Source organism: Silurus aristotelis (assembly GCF_946808225.1).
Source record: "Silurus aristotelis genome assembly, chromosome: 26".
In the NCBI taxonomy this organism is placed as follows: domain Eukaryota; kingdom Metazoa; phylum Chordata; class Actinopteri; order Siluriformes; family Siluridae; genus Silurus; species Silurus aristotelis.
The window spans coordinates 18,099,008-18,121,709 of NC_139599.1; the positions used below are offsets into that span (position 1 = coordinate 18,099,008).

At 39.2% G+C, this 22,702-nt stretch overlaps 2 protein-coding genes and 1 long non-coding RNA gene across 6 annotated transcripts in view; 1 reads left to right on the plus strand and 2 right to left on the minus strand.

The window, feature by feature from the left end:
- Positions 1–279, minus strand: part of rnf128a (ring finger protein 128a) — a 17,572-nt gene extending 17,293 nt beyond the window's left edge. The window contains exon 1 of the mRNA XM_083531033.1: positions 1–279. This exon is cut by the window's left edge and continues 401 nt beyond it. Within this exon, the coding sequence (XP_083387159.1) occupies positions 1–8 (8 nt within the window). The 5' untranslated portion in view covers positions 9–279.
- LOC310720460 lies at positions 266–2,946 on the plus strand. The gene is made up of 3 exons (XR_014531738.1): positions 266–387; positions 2,184–2,294; positions 2,399–2,946. It is a non-coding gene; the product is annotated as an uncharacterized lncRNA (long non-coding RNA).
- A 10,675-nt stretch (positions 2,947–13,621) lies between these two features.
- LOC310720232 (globoside alpha-1,3-N-acetylgalactosaminyltransferase 1-like) lies at positions 13,622–21,070 on the minus strand. Of its 4 annotated transcripts, none has more exons than XM_083530659.1 (7): positions 20,888–21,070; positions 19,143–19,178; positions 18,095–18,130; positions 16,222–16,266; positions 15,785–15,817; positions 15,211–15,345; positions 13,622–14,473 (listed from the first exon to the last, which is right to left on the minus strand). In XM_083530659.1, the coding sequence occupies exons 1-7, from the start codon at positions 20,938–20,940 to the stop codon at positions 13,783–13,785; spliced, it is 1,029 nt and encodes a 342-aa protein (XP_083386785.1). In that variant the 5' UTR covers positions 20,941–21,070; the 3' UTR covers positions 13,622–13,782. The 4 variants fall into 4 exon arrangements, with proteins under 4 accessions (XP_083386785.1, XP_083386784.1, XP_083386787.1 ...); XM_083530658.1 differs by having other exon boundaries at positions 18,095–18,133; XM_083530661.1 differs by lacking the exon at positions 16,222–16,266.
- Between the last annotated feature and the right edge of the window lie 1,632 nt (positions 21,071–22,702).

Genomic DNA, 22,702 nt, shown 5'->3' on the forward strand with positions numbered 1-22,702 from the left:
AGTCCCATAGCGCGAGCTCACCCCCTGTCTCCCCCCCTTGTCACTGTCAATTACAAAAAAAACCCGGAACCAGAACCTGAACCAGTTTAAGACGGAACTGAACCCGGAAATGCCCCGTGTGAGTCGCAGTTCCTTGAGGACCGCGAGATATCTCCTCTGACTTCTCGAGGACAGGTGTTCGCAAACTTCAACACAGGCCACGCCCACTCTCGCTCAGAGAAGGCGGTGCCACAGGGCCTAGAGACAGAGTGCGCACTGATTGGTTCGCTGTTCGGAAACGCTGTGATCTACAGGATTCTGAAAGTATCAGGAAGTTTAACCTCACTATTTATACCCAGGCACCAATGGACTGACGCGCCACCTTGCGGCAGTGCAGCAGTACTTCTGGTACCGTCACATAATCCAAAACGTCGTAAATATGCATTTATATTTCTACAGTTTAAGGCATTTAGAAGCAAATATTATATTTTAGATTTACTTCCTCTCAACTCCCAGAGAGGCTTTTCATTTGATTGTATTTATATACAGTGGGTACGGAAAGTATTCAGACCCCCTTAAATTTTTCACTCTTTTTTATTTTGCAGCCATTTGCTAAAATCATTTAGGTTCATTCTTCTTCCTCATGAATGTACACACAGCTCCCCATACTGACAGAAAAACACAGAATTGTTGACATTGTTGCAGATTTATTAAAAAAGAAAAACTGAAATATCACATGGTCCTAAGTATTCAGACCCTTTGCTCAGTATTTAGTAGAAGCCCCCTTTTGATCTAATACAGCCAGGAGTCTTTTTGGGAAAGATGCAACAAGTCTTTCACACCTGGATTCAGGGATCCTCTGCCATTCCTCCTTGCAGATCCTCTCCAGTTCTGTCAGGTTGGATGGTAAACGTTGGTGGACAGCCATTTTTAGGTCTCTCCAGAGATGCTCAATTGGGTTTAAGTCAGGGCTCTAGCTGGGCCATTCAAGAACAGTCACGGAGTTGTTGTGAAGCCACTCCTTCGTTATTTTAGCTGTGTGCTTAGGGTCATTGTCTTGTTGGAAGGTAAACCTTCGGCCCAGTCTGAGGTCCAGAGCACTCTGGAGAAGGTTTTTGTCCAGGATATCCCTGTACTTGGCCGCATTCATCTTTCCCTCGATTGCAACCAGTCGTCCTGTCCCTGCAGCTGAAAAACACCCCCACAGCATGATGCTGCCACCACCATGCTTCACTGTTGGGACTGTATTGGACAGGTGATGAGCAGTGCCTGGTTTTCTCCACACATACCGCTTAGAATTATGGCCAAAAAGTTCTATTTTGGTCTCATCAGACCAGAGAATCTTATTTCTCACCATCTTGGAGTCCTTCAGGTGTTTTTTTTAGCAAACTCCATGCGGGCTTTCATGTGTCTTACACTGAGGAGAGACTTCAGTCGGGCCACTCTGCCATAAAGCCCCGACTGGTGGAGGGCTGCAGTGATGGTTGACTTTCTACAACTTTCTCCCATCTCCTGACTGCATCTCTGGAGCTGATCTTTGGATTCTTCTTTACCTCTCTCACCAAGGCTCTTCTCCCCCGATAGCTCAGTTTGGCCGGACGGCCAGCTCTAGGAAGGGTTCTGGTCGTCCCAAACGTCTTCCATTTAAGGATTATGGAGACCACTGTGCTCTTAGGAACCTTAAGTGCAGCAGAAATCTTTTTGTAACCGTGGCCAGATCTGTGCCCTGCCACAATTCTGTCTCTGAGCTCTTCAGGCAGTTCCTTTGACCTCATGATTCTCATTTGCTCTGACATGCATTGTGATCTGGAAGGTCTTATATAGACAGGTGTGTGGCTTTCCTAATCAAGTCCAATCAGTATAATCAAACACAGCTGGACTCAAATAAAGGTGTAGAACCATCTCAGGGATGATCAGAAGAAATGGAAAGCACCTGAGTTAAATATATGAGAGTTACAGCAAAGGGTCTGAATACTTAGGACCATGTGATATTTCAGTTTTTCTTTTTTAATAAATCTGCAACAATGTCAACAATTCTGTGTTTTTCTGTCAGTATGGGGAGCTGTGTGTACATTCATGAGGAAGAAGAATGAACCTAAATGATTTTAGCAAATGGCTGCAATATAACAAAGAGTGAAAAATTTAAGGGGGTCTGAATACTTTCCATACCCACTGTATATATATATATATAAAACATGCTACAGGGGGAAGATGGAGGATCAGCTGCAGCAGAACAATGTCAGCGGTGTGTGGAAGGGGCTCAAAACCATCACTGATCATAAGGAACCCAACTCTCATGCTGAAGGTGACCAGAAGTGGGTGAATGATATGAATCTATTATTTAATAGATTTTATCAGCTACTCTTCCCTGCCCCCACCCAGTCCCCCCTGCTGCAATTCATCTTCTCTGCTTCCACAGCAAGCTGCTCCAGACTTTCTGCTGAGGAGACTGAGGTCTTTTGGAGTGCAAGGAGAGCTACTGAAGACCTTTGTTGACTCTGTGGTGGTCTCAGCCATCTTCTATGGTGTGGTCTGCTGGTGCAGCAGCATCTCTTCTGCAGACAGGAAGAGACTGGACAAGCTGATCAGAAAGTTCAGCTCAGTCCTGAAGATTTACCTGGACACTGTACAGGAGGTGGGAGAAGGAGGATGGGAGCTAAACTATCATCATTACTGCAGAACGTCTCTCACCCCCTGTATGAAACAGTTTCATCGCTGAGCAGCTCCTTCAGTGGCACACTGTTACATCCTGAGTGTCTGAAGGAGCGATACAGAAGATCTTTTCTCCCTGCTGCTATTAGACTTTACAATCAGAGCTGCTCCCAGTGAACCAGTCACCCAAATACACACTGTTATTACCGTTTAACTGCAATAATAACAATAACGTTTTTATGCAATAAATGTACAATAACACAAATTTAAAGCCGTGCAGTATCACCCACGTGCAGAATGTTTAAAAGCATAACTACTCTCTTTTGTATTTATACACTGTAATATATGTTCTTTTTCTCTTCTTTTTATAATACATATTTGCACATTTATTTTTCTTTGCTGTTGTAATACAGAAATTTCCCCACTGTGGGACGAATAAAGGTAAATCTTGTCTTACCTTACCTTATCTTATTTTATGAAATAGGCTAATAAATGTATATCACTTATGTTATACTGTTGTCTGATGTGCTTTTATGCACAGAGCAACAATATGTATATTAGCTGCATAACCATTATAATTTATAGTATATAGCTTAACATAATTTGTGTAGCAACAAAACAATTCCACCCTACTGTAACTGGTCCAATTGGATCGTAGTTAAACGTTTTGATTTGGTTCCCTTCAATTGTGGTGATGTCAAAAAGGTTTTTTTGGATTGTACTAAAAAAGTCCTGTACTGAGTTCAGTAATGACAATTCTACTCTCCAGTTATAAGAAATATGAGGATATAGATGTTGTATGTATCTTATGGCTACAATTAGCCAAAGAGTTTTATGGTACTTGGTTCTGAAAGTTTGATAAATTGTGCACAATGACGTTTTTAATTGTGCAATAAATGCATTTAGGGTGAATATTTATACATAAAATGAAGTCCAAATTTGTGGACTGTTCGGAAAATATGTTTTACCCATCCAGTGACGGAAGCTAAAGCAGAGACAAGCTTCTCAATAAGAAGACGTTGGGTCATGGCATGGTGTCACGATCAGGACCATACAGAGGATGCAGGAGTAAATCAATCGTGTCTTTATTAGTGTTTGAACATATACAAGGGTCGAGGAGAAGCACAAACCGTAATGCGGGTATAATCCTTCACCGTGGAGCTTGCTGCGACCTTCCGGTGGGTGGAACACCCTTGAGATCGGGCAAGGTCCGAGGCAGAGCGACGCCCCCAGCGGAAACTTGAGGCAGGACTCTGGAGCGCATTCGGCGGGACTCTGGGGCATGACGTCGCTCTCTGTGGATATCTGAGGCGTGACGGCGCACTCGGTGGATGTCTTTCGGAGAGACTTTAGAGTGTGACTGCGCCTTCAGAGGAACTTTGAAGTGCGGCGTCGTGTTCGGAGGGACCCGGGAGCTTGACAGTGCCTTTGGAGGAACTTTGAAGCACGGCTTCGCCTTCTGAGGGACATTGGAGCGCGACGGCACCTTTGTAGAAACTTTGAAGCGCGGCTTCACCTTCGGAGGGACATTGGAGCACGACGGCACCTTCAGAGGGCTTTTAAAGCAAGACGCCACCTTCGGAAGAACTTTGAAGTGCGGCGTCGCCTTCAGAGAAACTTTGAAGCATGGCTTCACCTTCGGAGGAACTTTAAAGCGCGACGACACCTTCTGAGGAACTTTAAACCACCCCCAGCGAGGAGAGACGGCTGGGTGATGCCCCCAGTGGGACTTGGAGGCTGGGCGGTGTACTCAGTGGGGCTTGAAGACTGGAGATTCGGAGACCCGGATAGCCGGACTGGAACTCGGGCCCCTGGTGATCCATGGGATAGCCTGCATATAAGGGGTGCAGGCACCTCCTGACATCAGCAGTCCGGTCCGGGGCCTTCCCTAAAGGTTGGGGGCTGTAGTGGAGGTCCGCCCTTACCATCCCAAACATCCCAGTGAAGTGCCTGGTAAAACTGGCATACGAGCTGAGAATGCCCCAATTCACATTCCACACCATGCTGACCCAAGAGAGAGCCTTTCCAGACAGTAGTGAGATGGGGAATCGGGCAGGTTGTACCTCAATGTAATGGCTGACACTCTACAGCAAGCCGCTCCACTTTGGCTGCTTCGCCTGGAGTAGGGAGCCGGGAATGCTATTGGGCTATCAGAGGTGCAGCCGCGCTAGCGTGAGCCGGAGCCGGTGAGAATGATTCCTGAAGAGTGGCGGTGGGCTTTCGAGACAGGATCCGAAATGGAACTGGATTGCAGATCCATCGAGGTAGAGCGATTCCCCTCTTTTTTTTTAAGGTCAGATCTTCTATCATGATTACGACCACGCGGACTAGCGGAAGTAAATCAATCATGTCTTTATTAGCGTTTGAACATATACAAGGGTCGAGGAGAAGCACGAACCGTAATGCAAAACCGGGACCCTTTAAAGGGGAAAGGTAATGTGGAACAGGTGCAGGCGATTAGAGCAGATTAGAGGGTGAGGCTGAGTGAGAGCCTTGGAGGGAGGCTTGGCAGGTGGCTCCCTGACATGTGGTTCACCCAGAGTGCCATTCAGGCTAAAACCACCATTGTCAGTTTGTGGTATTAACTTATTACCAACAGACAGTTCAGCGTCAGTTTGAGAGGAATAAATGATGGAAAAACATCTTAATTGCATTATTTTGTTTTGAAGTCGTTGAAAAGAAGGTTTTGGGCTCATGAAAATTATAAATAATAATAATAATAATAATAATAATAATAATAATAATAGAAATCAATCAGTGTATGAGTCATTAATATCATTCTATTAATAGATCAGTGTCCTGAGAGTCACATTCGATTACACTTTAAACTGAGGTGATTAAGTAAAGAATCTTGTCATAAAAATGATAATAGGAACATTATAGTAATAATAAATCAATACTTTGAAAACTTAAGTACATTTACTTAATTAAAAGTTTAAAGAGACACTTTTATTTTTACTGGAGTCATATTTACATCCTGGAGTACTTCGTTTGTGTACTTCGTCCACCACTGGTGTTGGATTTATGATGATCTCAGATGTTGAGCTATTTAATGAGTTGCTCAGAAGCTCCTGGTTCAACTGACTGTATTAGACTGTAATTACTCATAATCACACACTCCAGTGCTCATGTTCGTTCTCACTCTACAGTGTTCTGTATTATTTAAAGACTATAATCACACTCTTGATGTCACCCAAATGAGGATGAGGTTCCCCTTTTGAGTCAAGTCAAGTCAAGTCAAGTCAAGTCAAATCAAGTCAAGTTTATTTCTATAGCGCTTTTCACAACAATCATTGTCTCAAACCAGCATTACAGAAATCAACAGTCAAGGTGAATGGGTGCATTTATCCCTGATGAGCAGCCGTGGCGACTGTGGCAAGGAAAAACTCCCTTAGATGTTATGAGGAAGAAACCTTGAGAGGAACCAGACTCAAAAGGGGAACCCATCCTCATTTGGGTGACATCAAGAGTTTGAGTTTTTTGAGTCTGGTTCCCCTCAAGGTTTCTTCCTCATAACATGTAAGGGAGTTTTTCCTTCACCACAGTCACCCCAGACTTTATCATCAGGGATAAATACACATCATTCACCTTCATTATTTAATTCTGTAAAGCTGCTTCGAGACAATGTCCATTGCGAAAAATAGAGTTTATTTCTATAGAAATAAACGTGAACTTGAACAATGGCTTAGGGTTAAAATCACCAGAAACAGTTTTACACTTGGGTCTCCATCACTGAACAGTACACCTCAACAATGAGGTAACTGTAATAAATGGAAATTTGGTGCCACCCAGATGAGGTGGGCTCTCTTTTAAGTCTGGCTCTTCTCAAGGTTTCTTCCTCATGCCGTTTTAGGGAATTTTTTCTTGCAACTGTCACCACTGGTTTACTCATTAGAAATAAACTTATAGGGACTAACTTTCTAAATGTAAAATTTCTATTCATAATACGTTTATTCTGTAAATCCACTTTGGGACAATGCGTTGTTAAAAGCTCTACACAAATTACACTGAATTAGAATTAGTCTCTCCAAACCTGCTTTTGTTCTCATTTAGTGTGTAGAATGTCTACACAACTATACTATAAATGCAGTCTACAAAAGATTATGCCATTTAAAATTCCTTTATATATTTACCCTTTTAAAACGTATAATGTCTATAATTTTACAAGTGTACAATTATTGTTGTAATAGAGTGGAAGTGTTTACTGTATGTGGGTCATGTTTTGAAAAGTGATATTTGTGTTTGGTTTTAAATATGGAGAAGAACAGCATCAGTTTAATGTTGGAAACAACTTCTCTTTAAGTTGTTTTCTTTATTTTTATTATTTTCAACATTGTACATAAATAGTGAATGATGGTATTTACATTAAATGGGTTTTAGGTCACAGTTGTGCCTTTTCAAGAGTTGACATATGTTCTTAATGTGCTTTAGATCATCAGTTGTCTTGTGCATAGGAAAAGGTAAGTACAGTTTTAATAGCCCTATTAGTGCTACTACAACTAATGTACAAATCCATATTATTGCAAGAAACACCCAGTTAAGGAAAGAGAAAAGAAATGAAGGTCAGTCAATCCAAAACATTTAAAGAACTTAAATACACCTGCAAGTGCATGATGAGCATTTCATGAAAGAAATATTTAGAGCTACCTCTGCTGCAAAGTATAAGTTTATTAGAATTACTGGCCCCCAGGATTCAGATTTTGGCGATGTGAGAGAGAGCAGCGGAGACGAGGACCTCACAAACCTGTTTAAACGTCTTCTTTATTTTTATCTAATTGCTTCACAACATAAAATATAGGATCTACACTTAATTCGGACAGAGAAATTAGAAACTTGAAGCAGAGGCAAAGTACTGCGCCAGCAACACAATCAGGTGCTACCATAGCGGGTAAGTTAGCAATCATGGCATCTAACGATACCGCTAACAGCAAGGATACACCTGTAAAAGACACGGACAATTTGTCAATGGGTCAACTACTCCCCGAACTGGCAAAACAACAGGCCAGTTTAAAGGAGAACATGGCAAGCTTAATTTAAGATTCAATCAAGCCGTTGCAAGCCTCACTTAAAACGTTAAGGGAGACAGTAAGCTTGTTTCAACCCTGACTCATGCTCACTGAAGTATTAGCTGGTGAAAACTTTGAAAAAGGCTTGTCACAGTGAAAAAGACGATTAAAGCCTTAAAAACACAAAATTCATCTCTTCTTGACCAAATTGATGATCTTGAGAACAGGTCCAGAAGGGCTAACCTGCGTATTGTTAACATTCCGGAAGGCAGTGAAGATGGAAAAGACCCTGTTACATTCGTATCTGGGTTGCTTAAAGAAACTATGGTGAGTGTGTTTGACAGTCCTCCTGAACTTGAGCGTGCACATCGCACGCTTTGCCCCAGACTGGGTGCAGGACAATCTCCAAGACAATTCATTGTCTGCTTCCACCGATTTCAGGAAAAGGAGAGGGCACTGCATTGGCCAGGTGACATGATATTAAATACAACGGAGTGTCACTGAGGCTGTACCCGGATCTGAGCGCAGACTTAGCAAAGAAACGCGCCGGATTCAAAGAAGTTAAACAGTCCCTCTATCAGTAAGGCATAAAGTTTTAACTTCTGTATCCTGCCCGTCTCCGAGTGAAGTTCGGGGAGGAACCTTTGATTCACCTACGGCTGCTAAAGCTTTTTGCAGACAACGCATTCATGCACAAGATTAAAAACTGCCTTTGGCCGTAACAGGCTGCACTGTCTGCGAAGGTAAATAATAATGGCAAAACATGCAGGAATGTGGTCATTTAAAACGCCAAGAAGACACGGAATTTTTGCTTTTGTTTAATGCTTTGTAGTTTAAGCTGCACAATTCATCGTAGCGACGCTATGCTGTACTTCATGTTTATATTAGTGGCTTGGGGTTCCTCAAGAAGTTTGAGTGGTAGAGAATGGATAACCCGGAGCTATGCGAGTTAAACAGGTTGCTGTGGCTTGTTTTAGTTGGGAAAACAAGCATAGGAAGTATTTTGGGAAGTTTGGTTTTGTGTTATGTTTATCAAAAGAATTTTATTTTTTTTTATGTTATGTCTTCAGAAGTTCTTAATGTTGAGGAAACTTATATTGCTGATTGCATCTCTGAGCTGCGTTTGCCTGTTTACATATATATATATATATATATATATATATATATATATATGTCTAATAGTGCCGATTTAGCAAAATTTCCTGGGGGGGGGTCGAAAGTTAGATTTGTTAGCTGGAATGTTAAAGGCCTAAAAGAGGCAGGATTTTGGCATATTTAAATAAACTAAAATCTGAAATAATATATCTACGGGAAACCCACATATGTATTAGTGATCAGTTTAGACTCAGGAAATCAGGGGTAGGACACATTTTTTACTCTAATTTTTATTCTAAAGCACGGGGCACTGCCATTTTGATACATAAACACATTCAATTTATGGCCTTTGCTTCTATTACGGATCCTCAGGGTAGATACGTTATAGTCTCTGGGAGTTTATATCATGTTGCTTTCTTATTAGTTAACGTATTTGCCCCCAAATGGGATGATGTAAGTTTTATTAATAAGCTTGTTTCTTCACTGCCAGATCTTAACTTCCATCTCATGATATTTGGTGGTGACATGAATACTGTTATGGATCCACCCCCTCGATCGTTCTAATCCCAGGTCGTTATCCTTTTCCTAAGATGGCCCAAGCCTTATCCACATTCTTAGATCAAGTGGGGCCGTTGATCCATGGCTATTTCTGTTTCCACGCAGCAAAGCATATTCCTATTTCTCACAAGTACACCACTCCTATTTAAGAATCGATTACTTCTTTATAAATAAATCTCTCCTTTCTTCTGTTGAACAAATCGATTATTTACCTATTGTGGAATCAGATCATGCTTCTGTGCAATTAGATCTTATTTGTAATCTGAGGTACAAACCTCTGTGGAGACTGAATACATCCTTGTTATCAGATCCTGCATTCTGTACATTCATAACCACAGCCATAGAAAACTTCTTACTGCAAAACAGATCAGAATCTATATCAGCATCTACATTGTGGGAAACACTTAAAGTAGTCATAAGGGGGGAAATAATCTTTTATACTTCAACCCTTAATAAAAAATGTAAACAAAAATTAGACAATTTAATTGACTCTATTAGAAGACTGGATTGCCTCTATTCTGTGTCCCCCTCACCAGAACTTTATTAGGAAAGGTAGAACCTTCAAGTTCAATATAACCTGTTATCAACAAATAAAACGGAATGGTGCTTATTACGTGCTAGAGGGTATATATATATATATATATATATATATATATATATATATATATATATATATATATATATATATATATATATATATATATGAACATGGAGAAAAGGCAGGTTGACTTTTAGCCTACCAATTAAAATCTAAAGCTGCCTCTCAAATTATACCTCAAATTCACAACAGTGATAATGATTTAATTTTTAATTGATTCACCCTTGATTCGGTGCAGAAAACCTATTTGGAGAAAAACGTACAAATAGAGGAAATTCTAAATGCTATTTCATTAATGCAGAGTAAAATAAACCCTGGCCCAGATGGCTACCCAAAAGATTTTTACAAAAAATTTGCAACTAAATTAACCCCTATTCTTCTTGATATGTTTGAGGACTCTTTTGAAAAGGAAAGCTTGCCACAAACCTTAAATGAAGTGAACATAATTATTTTATTAAAACCTGGCAAAGATTCTTTAAAATTTAATTCTTACAGGCCAATATCACTCCTAAACGCTGATAATAAAATCTTTGCTTTACGTTTAAATACTAATAATACTTTAAATACTTAAGTAATAGGGAATTTAATTTATTATTCGTGTAATATTCGGAGACTGCTGAAAAAAGCGTTTGACATGGTTAAATGGAAATATTTATTCTCTGTGCTGGAAAGATTCGGGTTTGGAACACATTTTCTCTCACTGGTTAAGTTATTATACTTCTCCCCTGTGGCATTGGTAATTACAAATAGAGTACGTTCGAAGTCTTTTCCTCTATCAAGGGGTACAAGACAAGGGTGCCCTCTTAGCCCTTTACTTTTTACTTTAGCCATCAAACCCCTATCCATAGTGTTAAGATGCTCAAAGCATTTTACTGGCATTAGCAGTTGAGACATAGAAAATAGAGTATCTTTGTATGCTGATGATATGTTGTTGTATCTTTCGGACCCGATTGTAGGTATTCCACAAGTAGTTAAGATTTTGAATCAATTGGAAAATTCTCAGGTTATAAATTAAATTTCTCAAAAAGTGTTTGTTTTCCCATAAACAATAAGGGCCTCCAAATCTCGGAGAACGATATACCATTTCAATTGTCTGTATCAGGTTTTAAATACTTAGGGATAAATATTTCACAGGGTTTTCCTAACCTTTACAAAGAGAACTTTGCTTCTTTAATTGACAAGTTAAAACTTGATCTCAAAAAATTGAATTTCCTCCCTTGCAGAAAGGATTAATTGTGTAAAAATGAACATTTTACCAAGGCTCTAGTATTTGTTTTAATGTGTCCCAGTCTTTTTTAACAAAATCCTTTTTTTTTTTTTTTTTTTTTTTTACTAAGTCTGATCTTGTCATTTATATGGGGTGGAAAAACACCTAGAATTCAAAAGGAATTTCTCCAAAGACAAAAAATTCAAGGTGGATGAGTACTACCTAATTTTAGATACTATTACTGGGCTGCGAATATTTCAAAAGTACTTTAATGGCTTCAGAACCCCAATGATGTGTGTTGCATTTCAGAAGCGTATTCTTGTACTTCTTCATCTCTCCCTGCTTTAGCTTTATTCAAAATGCCCCTTTGTATTTCATCATATACACAATGCCCAGTCGTAGCAAATACCCTCAGGATCTGGTTTTAATTCAGACAATGTTTTGGTTTTAAAGACTTCTCCATTGCCAGCCCTATATGCAAGAACCTGGAACAAAGCATTATTCAGAGTGAATGGGACGACCTCCTGCACTCGTTTAGGATTGATTCAGTTCAAGGTCCACAGACTCTGTTATAGCAAGGTTAAACTGTCCAAGATTTACACCAATGTAACTGACACATGTAAGCATTGTCGTGCTTTAGATTTGGCTCATATGTTTTGGACTTGCCCCAGACTGTTTGATTACTGGACAACTATATTTAAAATCCTGTCTGAGGCATATATATTAAGGATATTAAGCCTAGTTTTGAAATGGCAGTTTTTGGAGTACCTGAGCGAGATACAGTCATGCCCAGGAAATATCAGGATGCTTGTGCTTTAGCATGTCTTCTGGCTTGAAGAGGAATACTACTTGATTGGAAATCAAGTAAACCACCTTTAGTTTCACTCTGGTTTAAAGATTTGATGCTATTTTTGGGATTGGAAAAAATTAAACACTCTCTTAGAGGATCCACCAAACGTTTCTATTTAGTATGGACTCCAATGATCTCATATTTTGAAAAAGGTGTAGCACTTCCCCCAAACTGAATTTAATAGTGTAGTTGGAAGGCTTGTGTGCATTGTAACACAAGGTAATGTGTTCCCCTAACACTGAATTCTTTTAATTTATTCAACAGATCTGTACAACAATCTGGTCAAAACAGTAGATTATAAATGTGCTTCTTTAAACAGCTCTAGACTTTTTGCTCCCTGGAAGTGCTACAAACACAGAAACCAGGAAGAGAGCTTACGCGCACACACACACACACACACACATCAAGCGTTGTCCAGGAGAAGACACTCTTTCATTCATTAGACTGTATCACCATACACAGTGTTAACTTTCTTTTAAATACGCACACACAACTGACTGACTGACTGACTGACTTTCTTTTGGCTTCTCCCGTTAGGGGTCGCCACAGCGGATCCTCCGCACGTTTGATTTGGCTTTAGGTTAGCCTTTTGTGTGTGCGTGTTCGCGCGTGTGTGTGTGTGTGCGTGGACTGTATCATCCTGTGTATAAATACGTGTCTGCCACCTGCAATAAACTGAAGAGAGGAAACATTGCTACATTCTGTGTGCTGTGTATTTCTTCTTCCCTGATATCAGAAAGGCACCACGGGCATAGCAGGTCGTATGGAAAACCTCTCCAAGAATTAAGTTTCGTTTGGGCATGATAAAAATCTAACACTGAATAATATATTCACAATCAAAAACGGTGAAACGGTGAAAAAGTGGCTTCTGCATCATAAAAGCTGTTGTGTTGAGCTCTTAAAAATGTTCCTTTCACAGCTGAAGTATGAAAACTATCAACAATGTAGAACACCAGGTTAGCTTCTAGCTTCTAGCTTCGTCGAGGCATGGAGTTGCTGGAGGAGCTTCGACAGATTGGAGTTGCTGTTTATCACAGTAGATACGACCTTCGAACCAGAAAGACACAGCTTACATTTGACTTACAGTTTTTGTCTTTATGCTCAGCTAAAGTGAAATAATGTGCGTTAGTGTTGGGAGTTTAAGTTTAAGGAGTTAAGGGTTGGGTTTAGGAAGGTTCCCAAGTGTAATGGATAGGGTTTAAGTGTTGGGGAAAGGGTTAGAGTGTTATGGTTGGGGTTAGGTAGAAATGTCTTTAAATGGGTTAGGGTTAGCATTAGGTTTAAGGGGCTTTTGTTAGGGGCTTAGGTAGAAATATTCTCCCAATTTTTGCCCCAGAGTTAGGGTTAGGGGGGAGTGTTAGTGTTACGGGGTTAGTCGGATAGTGTTAGACATTTAGTCGGTTAGTGTTATAGGATTAGTTTAGTGTTACGGAGTAAGTTGGTTGGTGTTAGAGGATGAGAGTAACAGGGTTAGTGTTAAAGGTTCAGTGTTAGTGTTAGGGGTAAGTGTTACAGGGTTAGTGTTAGTGTTAGGGTGTTAGGTAGAAATGTTTTTGAATGTTCCTAACCTGTTATATTAAGCTACACATTTAAAAATCATTTTAGGACTTTTTTCTTTTCAGTTGTTTTAGTTGAACCTTTTCATAGTGCTGCTGGTGTAATTATGATGCTCTGTGTTGGCAGGTTTTCAGGATGTTTATTGTTTCTCTGCAGTAAAAGGGGTCTTCTTTAGTTAAATAATAATCAATAGCTTACATTCTTATGTTCTACAGGAAAACCAAGAGGAGATTTAAGAAGGTTTAATTTTTTTTGTGAAGATTTGAGAAAGTGGTGTGCGTTATGGATTTGGTCGAACCTCAGCATAGTTCTTAATCACTTGTGAGAAGCGAATTACTTTTATTTCGCTGGTTTTGGCTTTAAAGTCCTGCCACAAGTACTCAGGTGAAAGCACCTTTTTGGGTTTGTTGTACAGGAAGAACTTGTTCAGGTGAGACTCCTCCTGCCATGCTGCTTCAATTTTATTGGCTCGGTCAATGTCCAGCTGTGTGTGACAAGTCTTTGCCAGCTTGTATACACTGTCGATGCGTCCACCAATTACAGCTCCCCCGTAGTAGTAGTCTCCATCCTCTGGGGGAATGAAGGCCACAGATTCAGGACGTCTCTCATATGGGAATTCTGTGCGTCCTGTTCCGAAATACCCAGGGTGCAGCACAGCAATAATATCTGCAAGAGTTTCTGCCCCCCAGTGCCCATAGAATTTGGTGTCAACGTCTAGGCTGAAGATGTAGTCAGCCTCATTGACAAGTCGTTCCTCAATGATTTTTTCAATCATCTCCATCCTGCGCAGTGTGATTTCCTGCCAGCGGTTTGAGTTCACTGTTTTTATCTTTATTAGCTGACGACCTTCCCTTAGTGTTACTGTAGGAACCTCATCTGGGTTATCTGTAAACAGGTAATAATGTACACGATAACCTAGCATGAAGTGCTGCTCTGCAGACTCCAGAAACTCCTTCAGAAATCGTACATACCTATAGGACATATAAATGAAAAATCAGTAAATCATTTTTAAAGAGATTGTGAGCATGACTATAGCAGGAAACAGAAGAACATCTGCTGTATTGCTCAAACATATAATAATAATAACAACTTATCTCAGTGATTATTTCTTTTTGATTTGGTCTTACAACAAAAAAAATCAGTAAAAAAAAATTTTTCCTAGGCAAACAAAAAAGAAAGGGTGATATCTGAAAATGTAAACAGAAATGTCCAATGGTCATAGTCTGAGCATTACAGTCTGGGTTAGGTGCTAATAATCAGGGTCACAGTTTGAGCATCAAACAGCAGACCATTTGTCAGGCTTAAGTGTCAGGGTTTGATGTCCCATACATTTTGTCAGAAATTACATTTGGGAAACACTGAACTGGTGTCAGTAGTGTTGTTTAGCCCGCTAGTGCTGAATTACAGTAATGCTAAGTGAAGCCAGCACTGTAATTTTGGACTGTTACACACACACACACACACACACACACACACACACACACACACACACACACACACACACATTGATCAGTAAAAAAAGACACAGTATTAAATGTTACAGTAGCTCTATGTTGTGTGATGGAGCTCTATGTTGTTTTATGCAGCAGCAGGGTTTGGGTTGAAATGACAATAAAAGCTTCTTGACTCCACTTGAGAATAAAATACACAGCACAACTTCAAATCAAACTGCTGATTTAGCCTCAGAGTGAAAAATGCAGTGACTTACTTTCCCAGTGCGAATACTGTGGTTGCCACAGTGATATTTCGTTGTAGGTAAATGCCATCAATTACAGACTGATCAAACGTTCCTTCCCACACAATCGGAGCTAACCATGGGGTCAACGTGGTAATGTCTCCCCGACTGAAAACACACACACACACACACACACACACACACACACACACACACACACACACACACACACAGTTTAGTGTTTGTATTTACAGTCAGGTAAATTAACATTCAGACATTGAACAAATTCTTATTGTAGATGTTTTGATACCTCATATTTTAGAAAGAAGTTGAACCTAATAACTGTGAGCTGAATGTAAAATGTTCATATGTTTAAATGTTTTATCCGAGATAATATAGATAATCCAGCTCAGCAGATAAACAGTTGAGAGAAGAAGGAAGTGTACAGGATGCAGAGGGAAAGAAAGTGGATATTTATAGTGAAGGTAAATTAAGTTTAGTCAGAAAGCTCCGTTGTTGTGAGAATACACAAACATGCGCGCACGCACACACGCACACACACACACACACACACACACACACACACACACACACACACAATACTTACCTATTACTCACACCTGGCTGGTTGTATTTTATTCTAAAGGGAAAAAAACAGTAAAAGGGACGACTCAGTGTCGTGTTTTCTTGGTAACAAGAGAATGTTTCAGATTTTAATCTTAATCACAATTTTTCTTTTTATGAAAAACATTTTAATTCAGTCTCTGAGATAAAGCTCAGGTAAAGTCAATGGAAATAATACAAAATGATGAAACCACAAGTGTGTGTGTATGTGTGTGTGTGTGTGTGTGTGTGTGTGTGTGTGTGTGTGTGTGTGTGTGTATGTGTGTGTGTATGTGTGTGTGTGTGTGTGTGTGTGTGTGTATGTGTGTGTGTGTGTGTGTGTGTGTGTGTGTGTGTGTATGTGTGTGTGTGTGTGTGTGTGTGTGTGTGTGTGTGTGTGTGTGTGTGTGCGCATGCTTATTACATTGTATGTATTCTTACCCCTCAGGAAAGTGTAAATCCATACTAATGTGTTGTTTTTTTTCCCTGAAACATGATGAGGCATGGACTTATTGTTTATTATTTAAGCATATGAATGTGTGTGTTTAAATACATTCAATAAAACACAAAATGTCTTCATACATACATTATCTACTCATATCTCTATACACATCCAACATCCCTGTCTAACCCTAACCCTTATTGCTGTCTATGCCCACATTCCTGCCTCTGTACAAGTCTACATCCCTGTCCATGTCCATACTCCTGTCCTAAGCACAGACAACATGGTCTGTTCCAAGATTATAAACATGTAATCAGAAATCAGAAACCTGATAGATAGATTGTGAAAAAATCTGTTTTGCTCCTTCTCCAGAGTTGGGAATTTTCTGTGGTTCAGTAAATACTATGGACCTTTACCCAAACTATAAGAAATATTTAGAAATGTAAATGTAGTTCTTGTTTTAGGAGAGTTTATTAACTCCTAAATTTTTCAAAAGGTTTCTGGAATTGCTGCTTAAATACAGTTAGTAAATCTGCAGATGGATCACAATAACTACACTTTATTTAGTTAGAAATTATACCAGCTAAGGGATCTAGCTGCAGACTTCAGTGCACAGTGCAAGGAAAAAGGAGCCAGTGCCGTTCCCAATGGTACACAAACACTGAACATCACCTAGACAACTACACCCTTCACACCACAGCAGAATAACAGCATACCTAATATCCCCCTCTAATTCTGGGTTTTGCTTTGTGTTGTATTTTATTTTATTGATTGTCTCTGCACACATAACACAGATCACACCTGTAACAGCTGATAAAAGTTAAACAAGGTAAGAAGAAAAGTGAATATGTAAAAGTGCCCCTACTGTAAATCTTAACCCTAACATAAAGCTAATGTGCTCTAAATAGACAGAACTGTAAGTCTTGGGAAAGCACCATGCATTTAATGCAGTGCAGAGTCAGAAAAAAAAAAAAAGATTTAGAGAATTATTTGGATGTTTGTTTAAATGGTTATCCTCTCTTTATGTTGCATCTGTGTTTAAACCAGTACAGTGAGTCATCAGCTTTGCAAACCAAACACAACAAAACACATGCACACACGCTGATACTGACTTACACTTGTGAACCACACTCATATCTCTAAAACACTTATCTGTAGCACATAACCCTAGATAAATGGCCTTTAAGCTCTGTTACTTCCTCTATGGCTTGCGCTTGTCTCTTATAAAAAATAAGGGAAGAATAAAGAAAAAGGGGTTATGCTATATGCTACACACACACACACACACACACACACACACACACACACACACACACACATACACACACACATCATATTAACATTGTGGTAAAGTCAAACTGTTTTATTTGAATTTAATTATCTTTTAGCTAAATTATTCAGTTATTGTAATATATGTTTACACTGGATTGGTTGTTTGATCGTCTGTACATATATTTGATCTGGTCTCTGTTACATAGTATGACATAGCATTGATCCTGTGTGCAATAAGATGTTTTCCTTCTGTCACATTCTCAAGTTTTTTTGGTGCTGTAAAAGAAACCAGTTTGAGGCCGTTTTTTGCTGCACCTGCAGTCCTCATGTAATTCTGACTTTACAAAGTACCGGTATTTACCACTAAAACGTAGATCCTCATTTTGTCATCATGTTCTAAAACTACATTCAACTTAGAGGATTTTCTCCCTCTCTTTTCCCAAAAAACACAAATTAAGACTCTACAAAATACAGTAGCACATATAAATAATACTTCTACAAAACCCCAATACACACTACACTAACACAATACACATACTATATCCACTATACAAACTCAAAACACACACCACTAACACAATATGTAAATTGCCTACTCACAAACTCGGCTTGCTCTCCAGCACATCATGCACACCACTTCTGAAAAGACATAACACAACATCTTTATACTGTACAATACAATTTAATCAGAGCATAACATCAGAGAGTACACACACAGTCCTTTGGACACTAACCCCCAACCCTAAACCTCAGCCCTAACCCTCAGCCCTAACTCTCAACCCTAACTTCTAACCCTTAGCCCTGACCCTAACCCTCATCCCTTGCCCCTAACTCTCAGCCCAAACCCTCAGCCCTAACTTTCGACCGTAAAACTAACCCTCAGCCCTAACCCTCAATTCTAACCCCTAACCCTCAGCCCTAACTCTCAACCCTAACGCTCAGCCTTAACCCCTAACTCTCATCCTTAACACTAACCTTAAGCCCTAACCCTGAACCCTAACCCCTAACCCTAAACCTAACTCTCAGCCCTAACCCCTGAACCCACAGTCCTAACGCTAACCCTCAGCCCTAACCTCTAACACCCAAACCCTAAGACTAACCCTCAGCCCTAAACCTAACCATTAACCCTAACACTCAGCCCTAACCCTAATTTTCAGAAATAACCCTAACCCTCAACCATAATTCTCAGCCATAACCCTAACCCTCAACCCTGACCCTAATTCTCAGGAATAACCCTATCCCTCAGCCCTAACCTTAATTCTCAGCCCTAACCCCAACCCTCAGCCCTAACTCTAATTCTCAGCCCTAATCCTCAGCCATAACCTTAGCCCTAGCCCTCAGCCCAAACTCTAACCCTCAGCCCTAACTCTAATTCTTAGCCCTAACCCTAATTCTCAATCGGTACCATTAACCTTCAGCCATAACCCTAAACCTAACCTAACCCCAAAACTCAGCCCTAATCCTAACCCTCAATCTGCACCTGAATCGTAGACTTTCTGTCTGAGAGACCTCATTCAGTTTGAACTGGGTACAGCATCTCTAGCACCACCACACTGAGCATTGAGGAACTATCAGGGCTGTTGATCCCCTGCTGTTCTCATGGCTCACCTGGAAGTTAAAATTGTGTGTGTTTGTGTTTGTTGCTCACCTAAACAAGAAGCAATTATAATTGAAGTAAACAAACCTGTAAAAAAAAACAAACAAAAAAAACACATTTAAAATTGTTCTGTTACAATCATAAAAAAGTTGCACTTTGTATTGTATTTTTCTGATATTCTATGTTTACTGTTTTGTGAATAGGTTCAGTTCATGTTGTAGCCCTTTACCTGTTTCTGTTTAACCTGCTTTTTTTCTTATAATTTGAACCAATTTCCTAAAAGACAGTAAATAATGTGGAGTATAATAACACAACAAAATTCCCAAAACAACACAACAACTCTATAGAACTATATAACGCTGTGTGTGTGTGAGGCTTTACACACACCACACTACAGCTTAACACAAACCACACTACAGTGTTATACATACACTGCTACAGCATTATATACAGACCACACTACAGCTTTACACTCCACACTTCAGTGTTATACACACACCACTACAGCATTATACACACCACACTACAGCATTACACACACCACACTACAGTGTTATACATACACTGCTACAGCATTATATACAGACCACACTACAGCTTTACACTCCACACTTCAGTGTTATACACACACCACTACAGCATTATACACACCACACTACAGCATTACACACACCACACTACAGCGTTATACACACACCACTACAGCATTATACACACCACACTACAGCATTACACACGCCACACTACAGCGTTATACACACCACACTACAGCGTTACACACACCAGTAAAGCGTTATAGACACACCACTACAGCTTTACACACTCCACACTACAGTGTTATACACACACCACTACAGCATTACACATAACACAATACAGCATCACACACACAACACTACAGAGTTATACACACACACCACAACAGCATCACACACACACACACACACACACACACACACACACACACACACACACACACACACACACACACCCCAAACCCACATTAATAAATTTAAATGGACACACCCAAAGTATCCCCCCCCCCCCTACACACACACACACACACACACACACACACACACACACACACACACACACACACACACACACACCACAACAGCATCACACACACACACACACACACACACACACACACACACACACACACACACACACACACACACACCCCAAACCCACATTAATAAATTTAAATGGACACACCCAAAGTATCCCCCCCCCCTACACACACACACACACACACACACACACACACACACACACACACACACACACACACACACACACACACACACACACACACACAATGACACAATGACACAAAGAGATACACACAAACACACAGGCAAACTTAACACAGAAACATGAAGCTTCCCTGGAATGAGGTGAAACAGGTTCCTGTGTAAGGTTTTATGTTTGTTTTCAGGGATTATGAACAAATGAAATATCAGTAAAATATTTGTTTAATTATATTCTAACAGACATTTTACATTGCATGTGCGGTAGTTTTGTTTGAATAGACTTATAATTATTATGTGATAATATTTATGCAATAATAAACACAACTGATTGAACACAAACTTCAATACGATTCACACTATATTTAATGTTTGCTTTTCAGAATTTAATTCTGCCACGTTCCAAACCCTCACAAACATTTACATCTGCATTTTTCAACACTGAATTTATTTCAGTTCCATTATGTATAATAACAATAATAAAAAATAATAATAATAACAATAATACAAAATAATAATAAAAAAATCATAATAACTTACCAGAGCACAACAAGAGCAGCAACAGCAAAAAGCAGACAATAATTGAGTCGCATTGTGCACAGGCTACTGTTGGGTCTTCACTCGGCAACAAAAGGACAAATTTTCCAGTTTGTCTCCTCGGGGAAGGTGTGTCTGTGTGTGTGTGTGTGTGTGTGTGTCTGTGTGTGTCTGTGTGTGTGTGTGTGTGTGTGTGCAGGGGGTTGGGGGCGGTGGTTAGGGGTGAAGGAGGTGTAAATATTTATTCATTTATTCATCTTCAGTATTTCAAGTATAATCCAAATTCACACACACACACACACACACACACACACACACACACACACACACACACACACACACACACAGACACAGACACACACACACACACACACACACACACACACACACACACACACACACACACACACACACAGATAATGCAGTGCAAAAAAAAAAGAAGAAAAAAGCCAAACTCGACATGTATAAAAGACATGACCAAGAACTGACAGTGACATTATCTTCTAATGTCATTATATTATTATTATTATTAATGTTCAGTCATTATGTTCAGTCAATATCCAAACAATTCACTAAACTATACACAAACCTATACACTAAACTATACACTAAACTATACACTAAACTATACACTATACACAAACCCATACACTAAACTATACACAAACCTATACACTAAACTATACACTAAACTATACACTAAACTATACACTAAACTATAGACTATACACAAACCCATACACTAAACTATACACAAACCTATACACTAAACTATACACTAAACTATAGACTATACACAAACCCATACACTAAACTATACATTAAACTATACACTTAACTATACACTAAACTATAGACTATACACAAACCCATACACTAAACTATACACTAAACTATAGACTATACACAAACCCATACACTAAACTATACACTAAACTATAGACTATACACAAACCCATACACTAAACTATACACAAACCTATACACTAAACTATACACTAAACTATAGACTATACACAAACCCATACACTAAACTATACATTAAACTATACACTTAACTATACACTAAACTATAGACTATACACAAACCCATACACTAAACTATACACAAACCTATACACTAAACTATACACTAAACTATAGACTATACACAAACCCATACACTAAACTATACATTAAACTATACACTTAACTATACACTAAACTATAGACTATACACAAACCCATACACTAAACTATACACTAAACTATAGACTATACACAAACCCATACACTAAACTATACATTAAACTATACACTTAACTATACACTAAACTATAGACTATACACAAACCCATACACTAAACTATACACTAAACTATAGACTATACACAAACCCATACACTAAACTATACATTAAACTATACACTTAACTATACACTAAACTATAGACTATACACAAACCCATACACTAAACTATACACTAAACTATAGACTATACACAAACCCATACACTAAACTATAAACAAACCTATACACTAAACTATACACTAAACTATAGACTATACATAAACCTATACACTAAACTAAACACAAACCTATACACTTAACTATGCACTAAACTATAGACTATACACAAACCCATACACTAAACTATACACTAAACTATAGACTATACACAAAACTATACGCTAAACTATATACTAAACTATACACTAAACTATAGACTATACACAAACCCATACACTAAACTATAAACAAACCTATACACTTAACTATACACTAAACTATAGACAATACACAAACCCATACACTAAACTATACACTAAACTATAGACT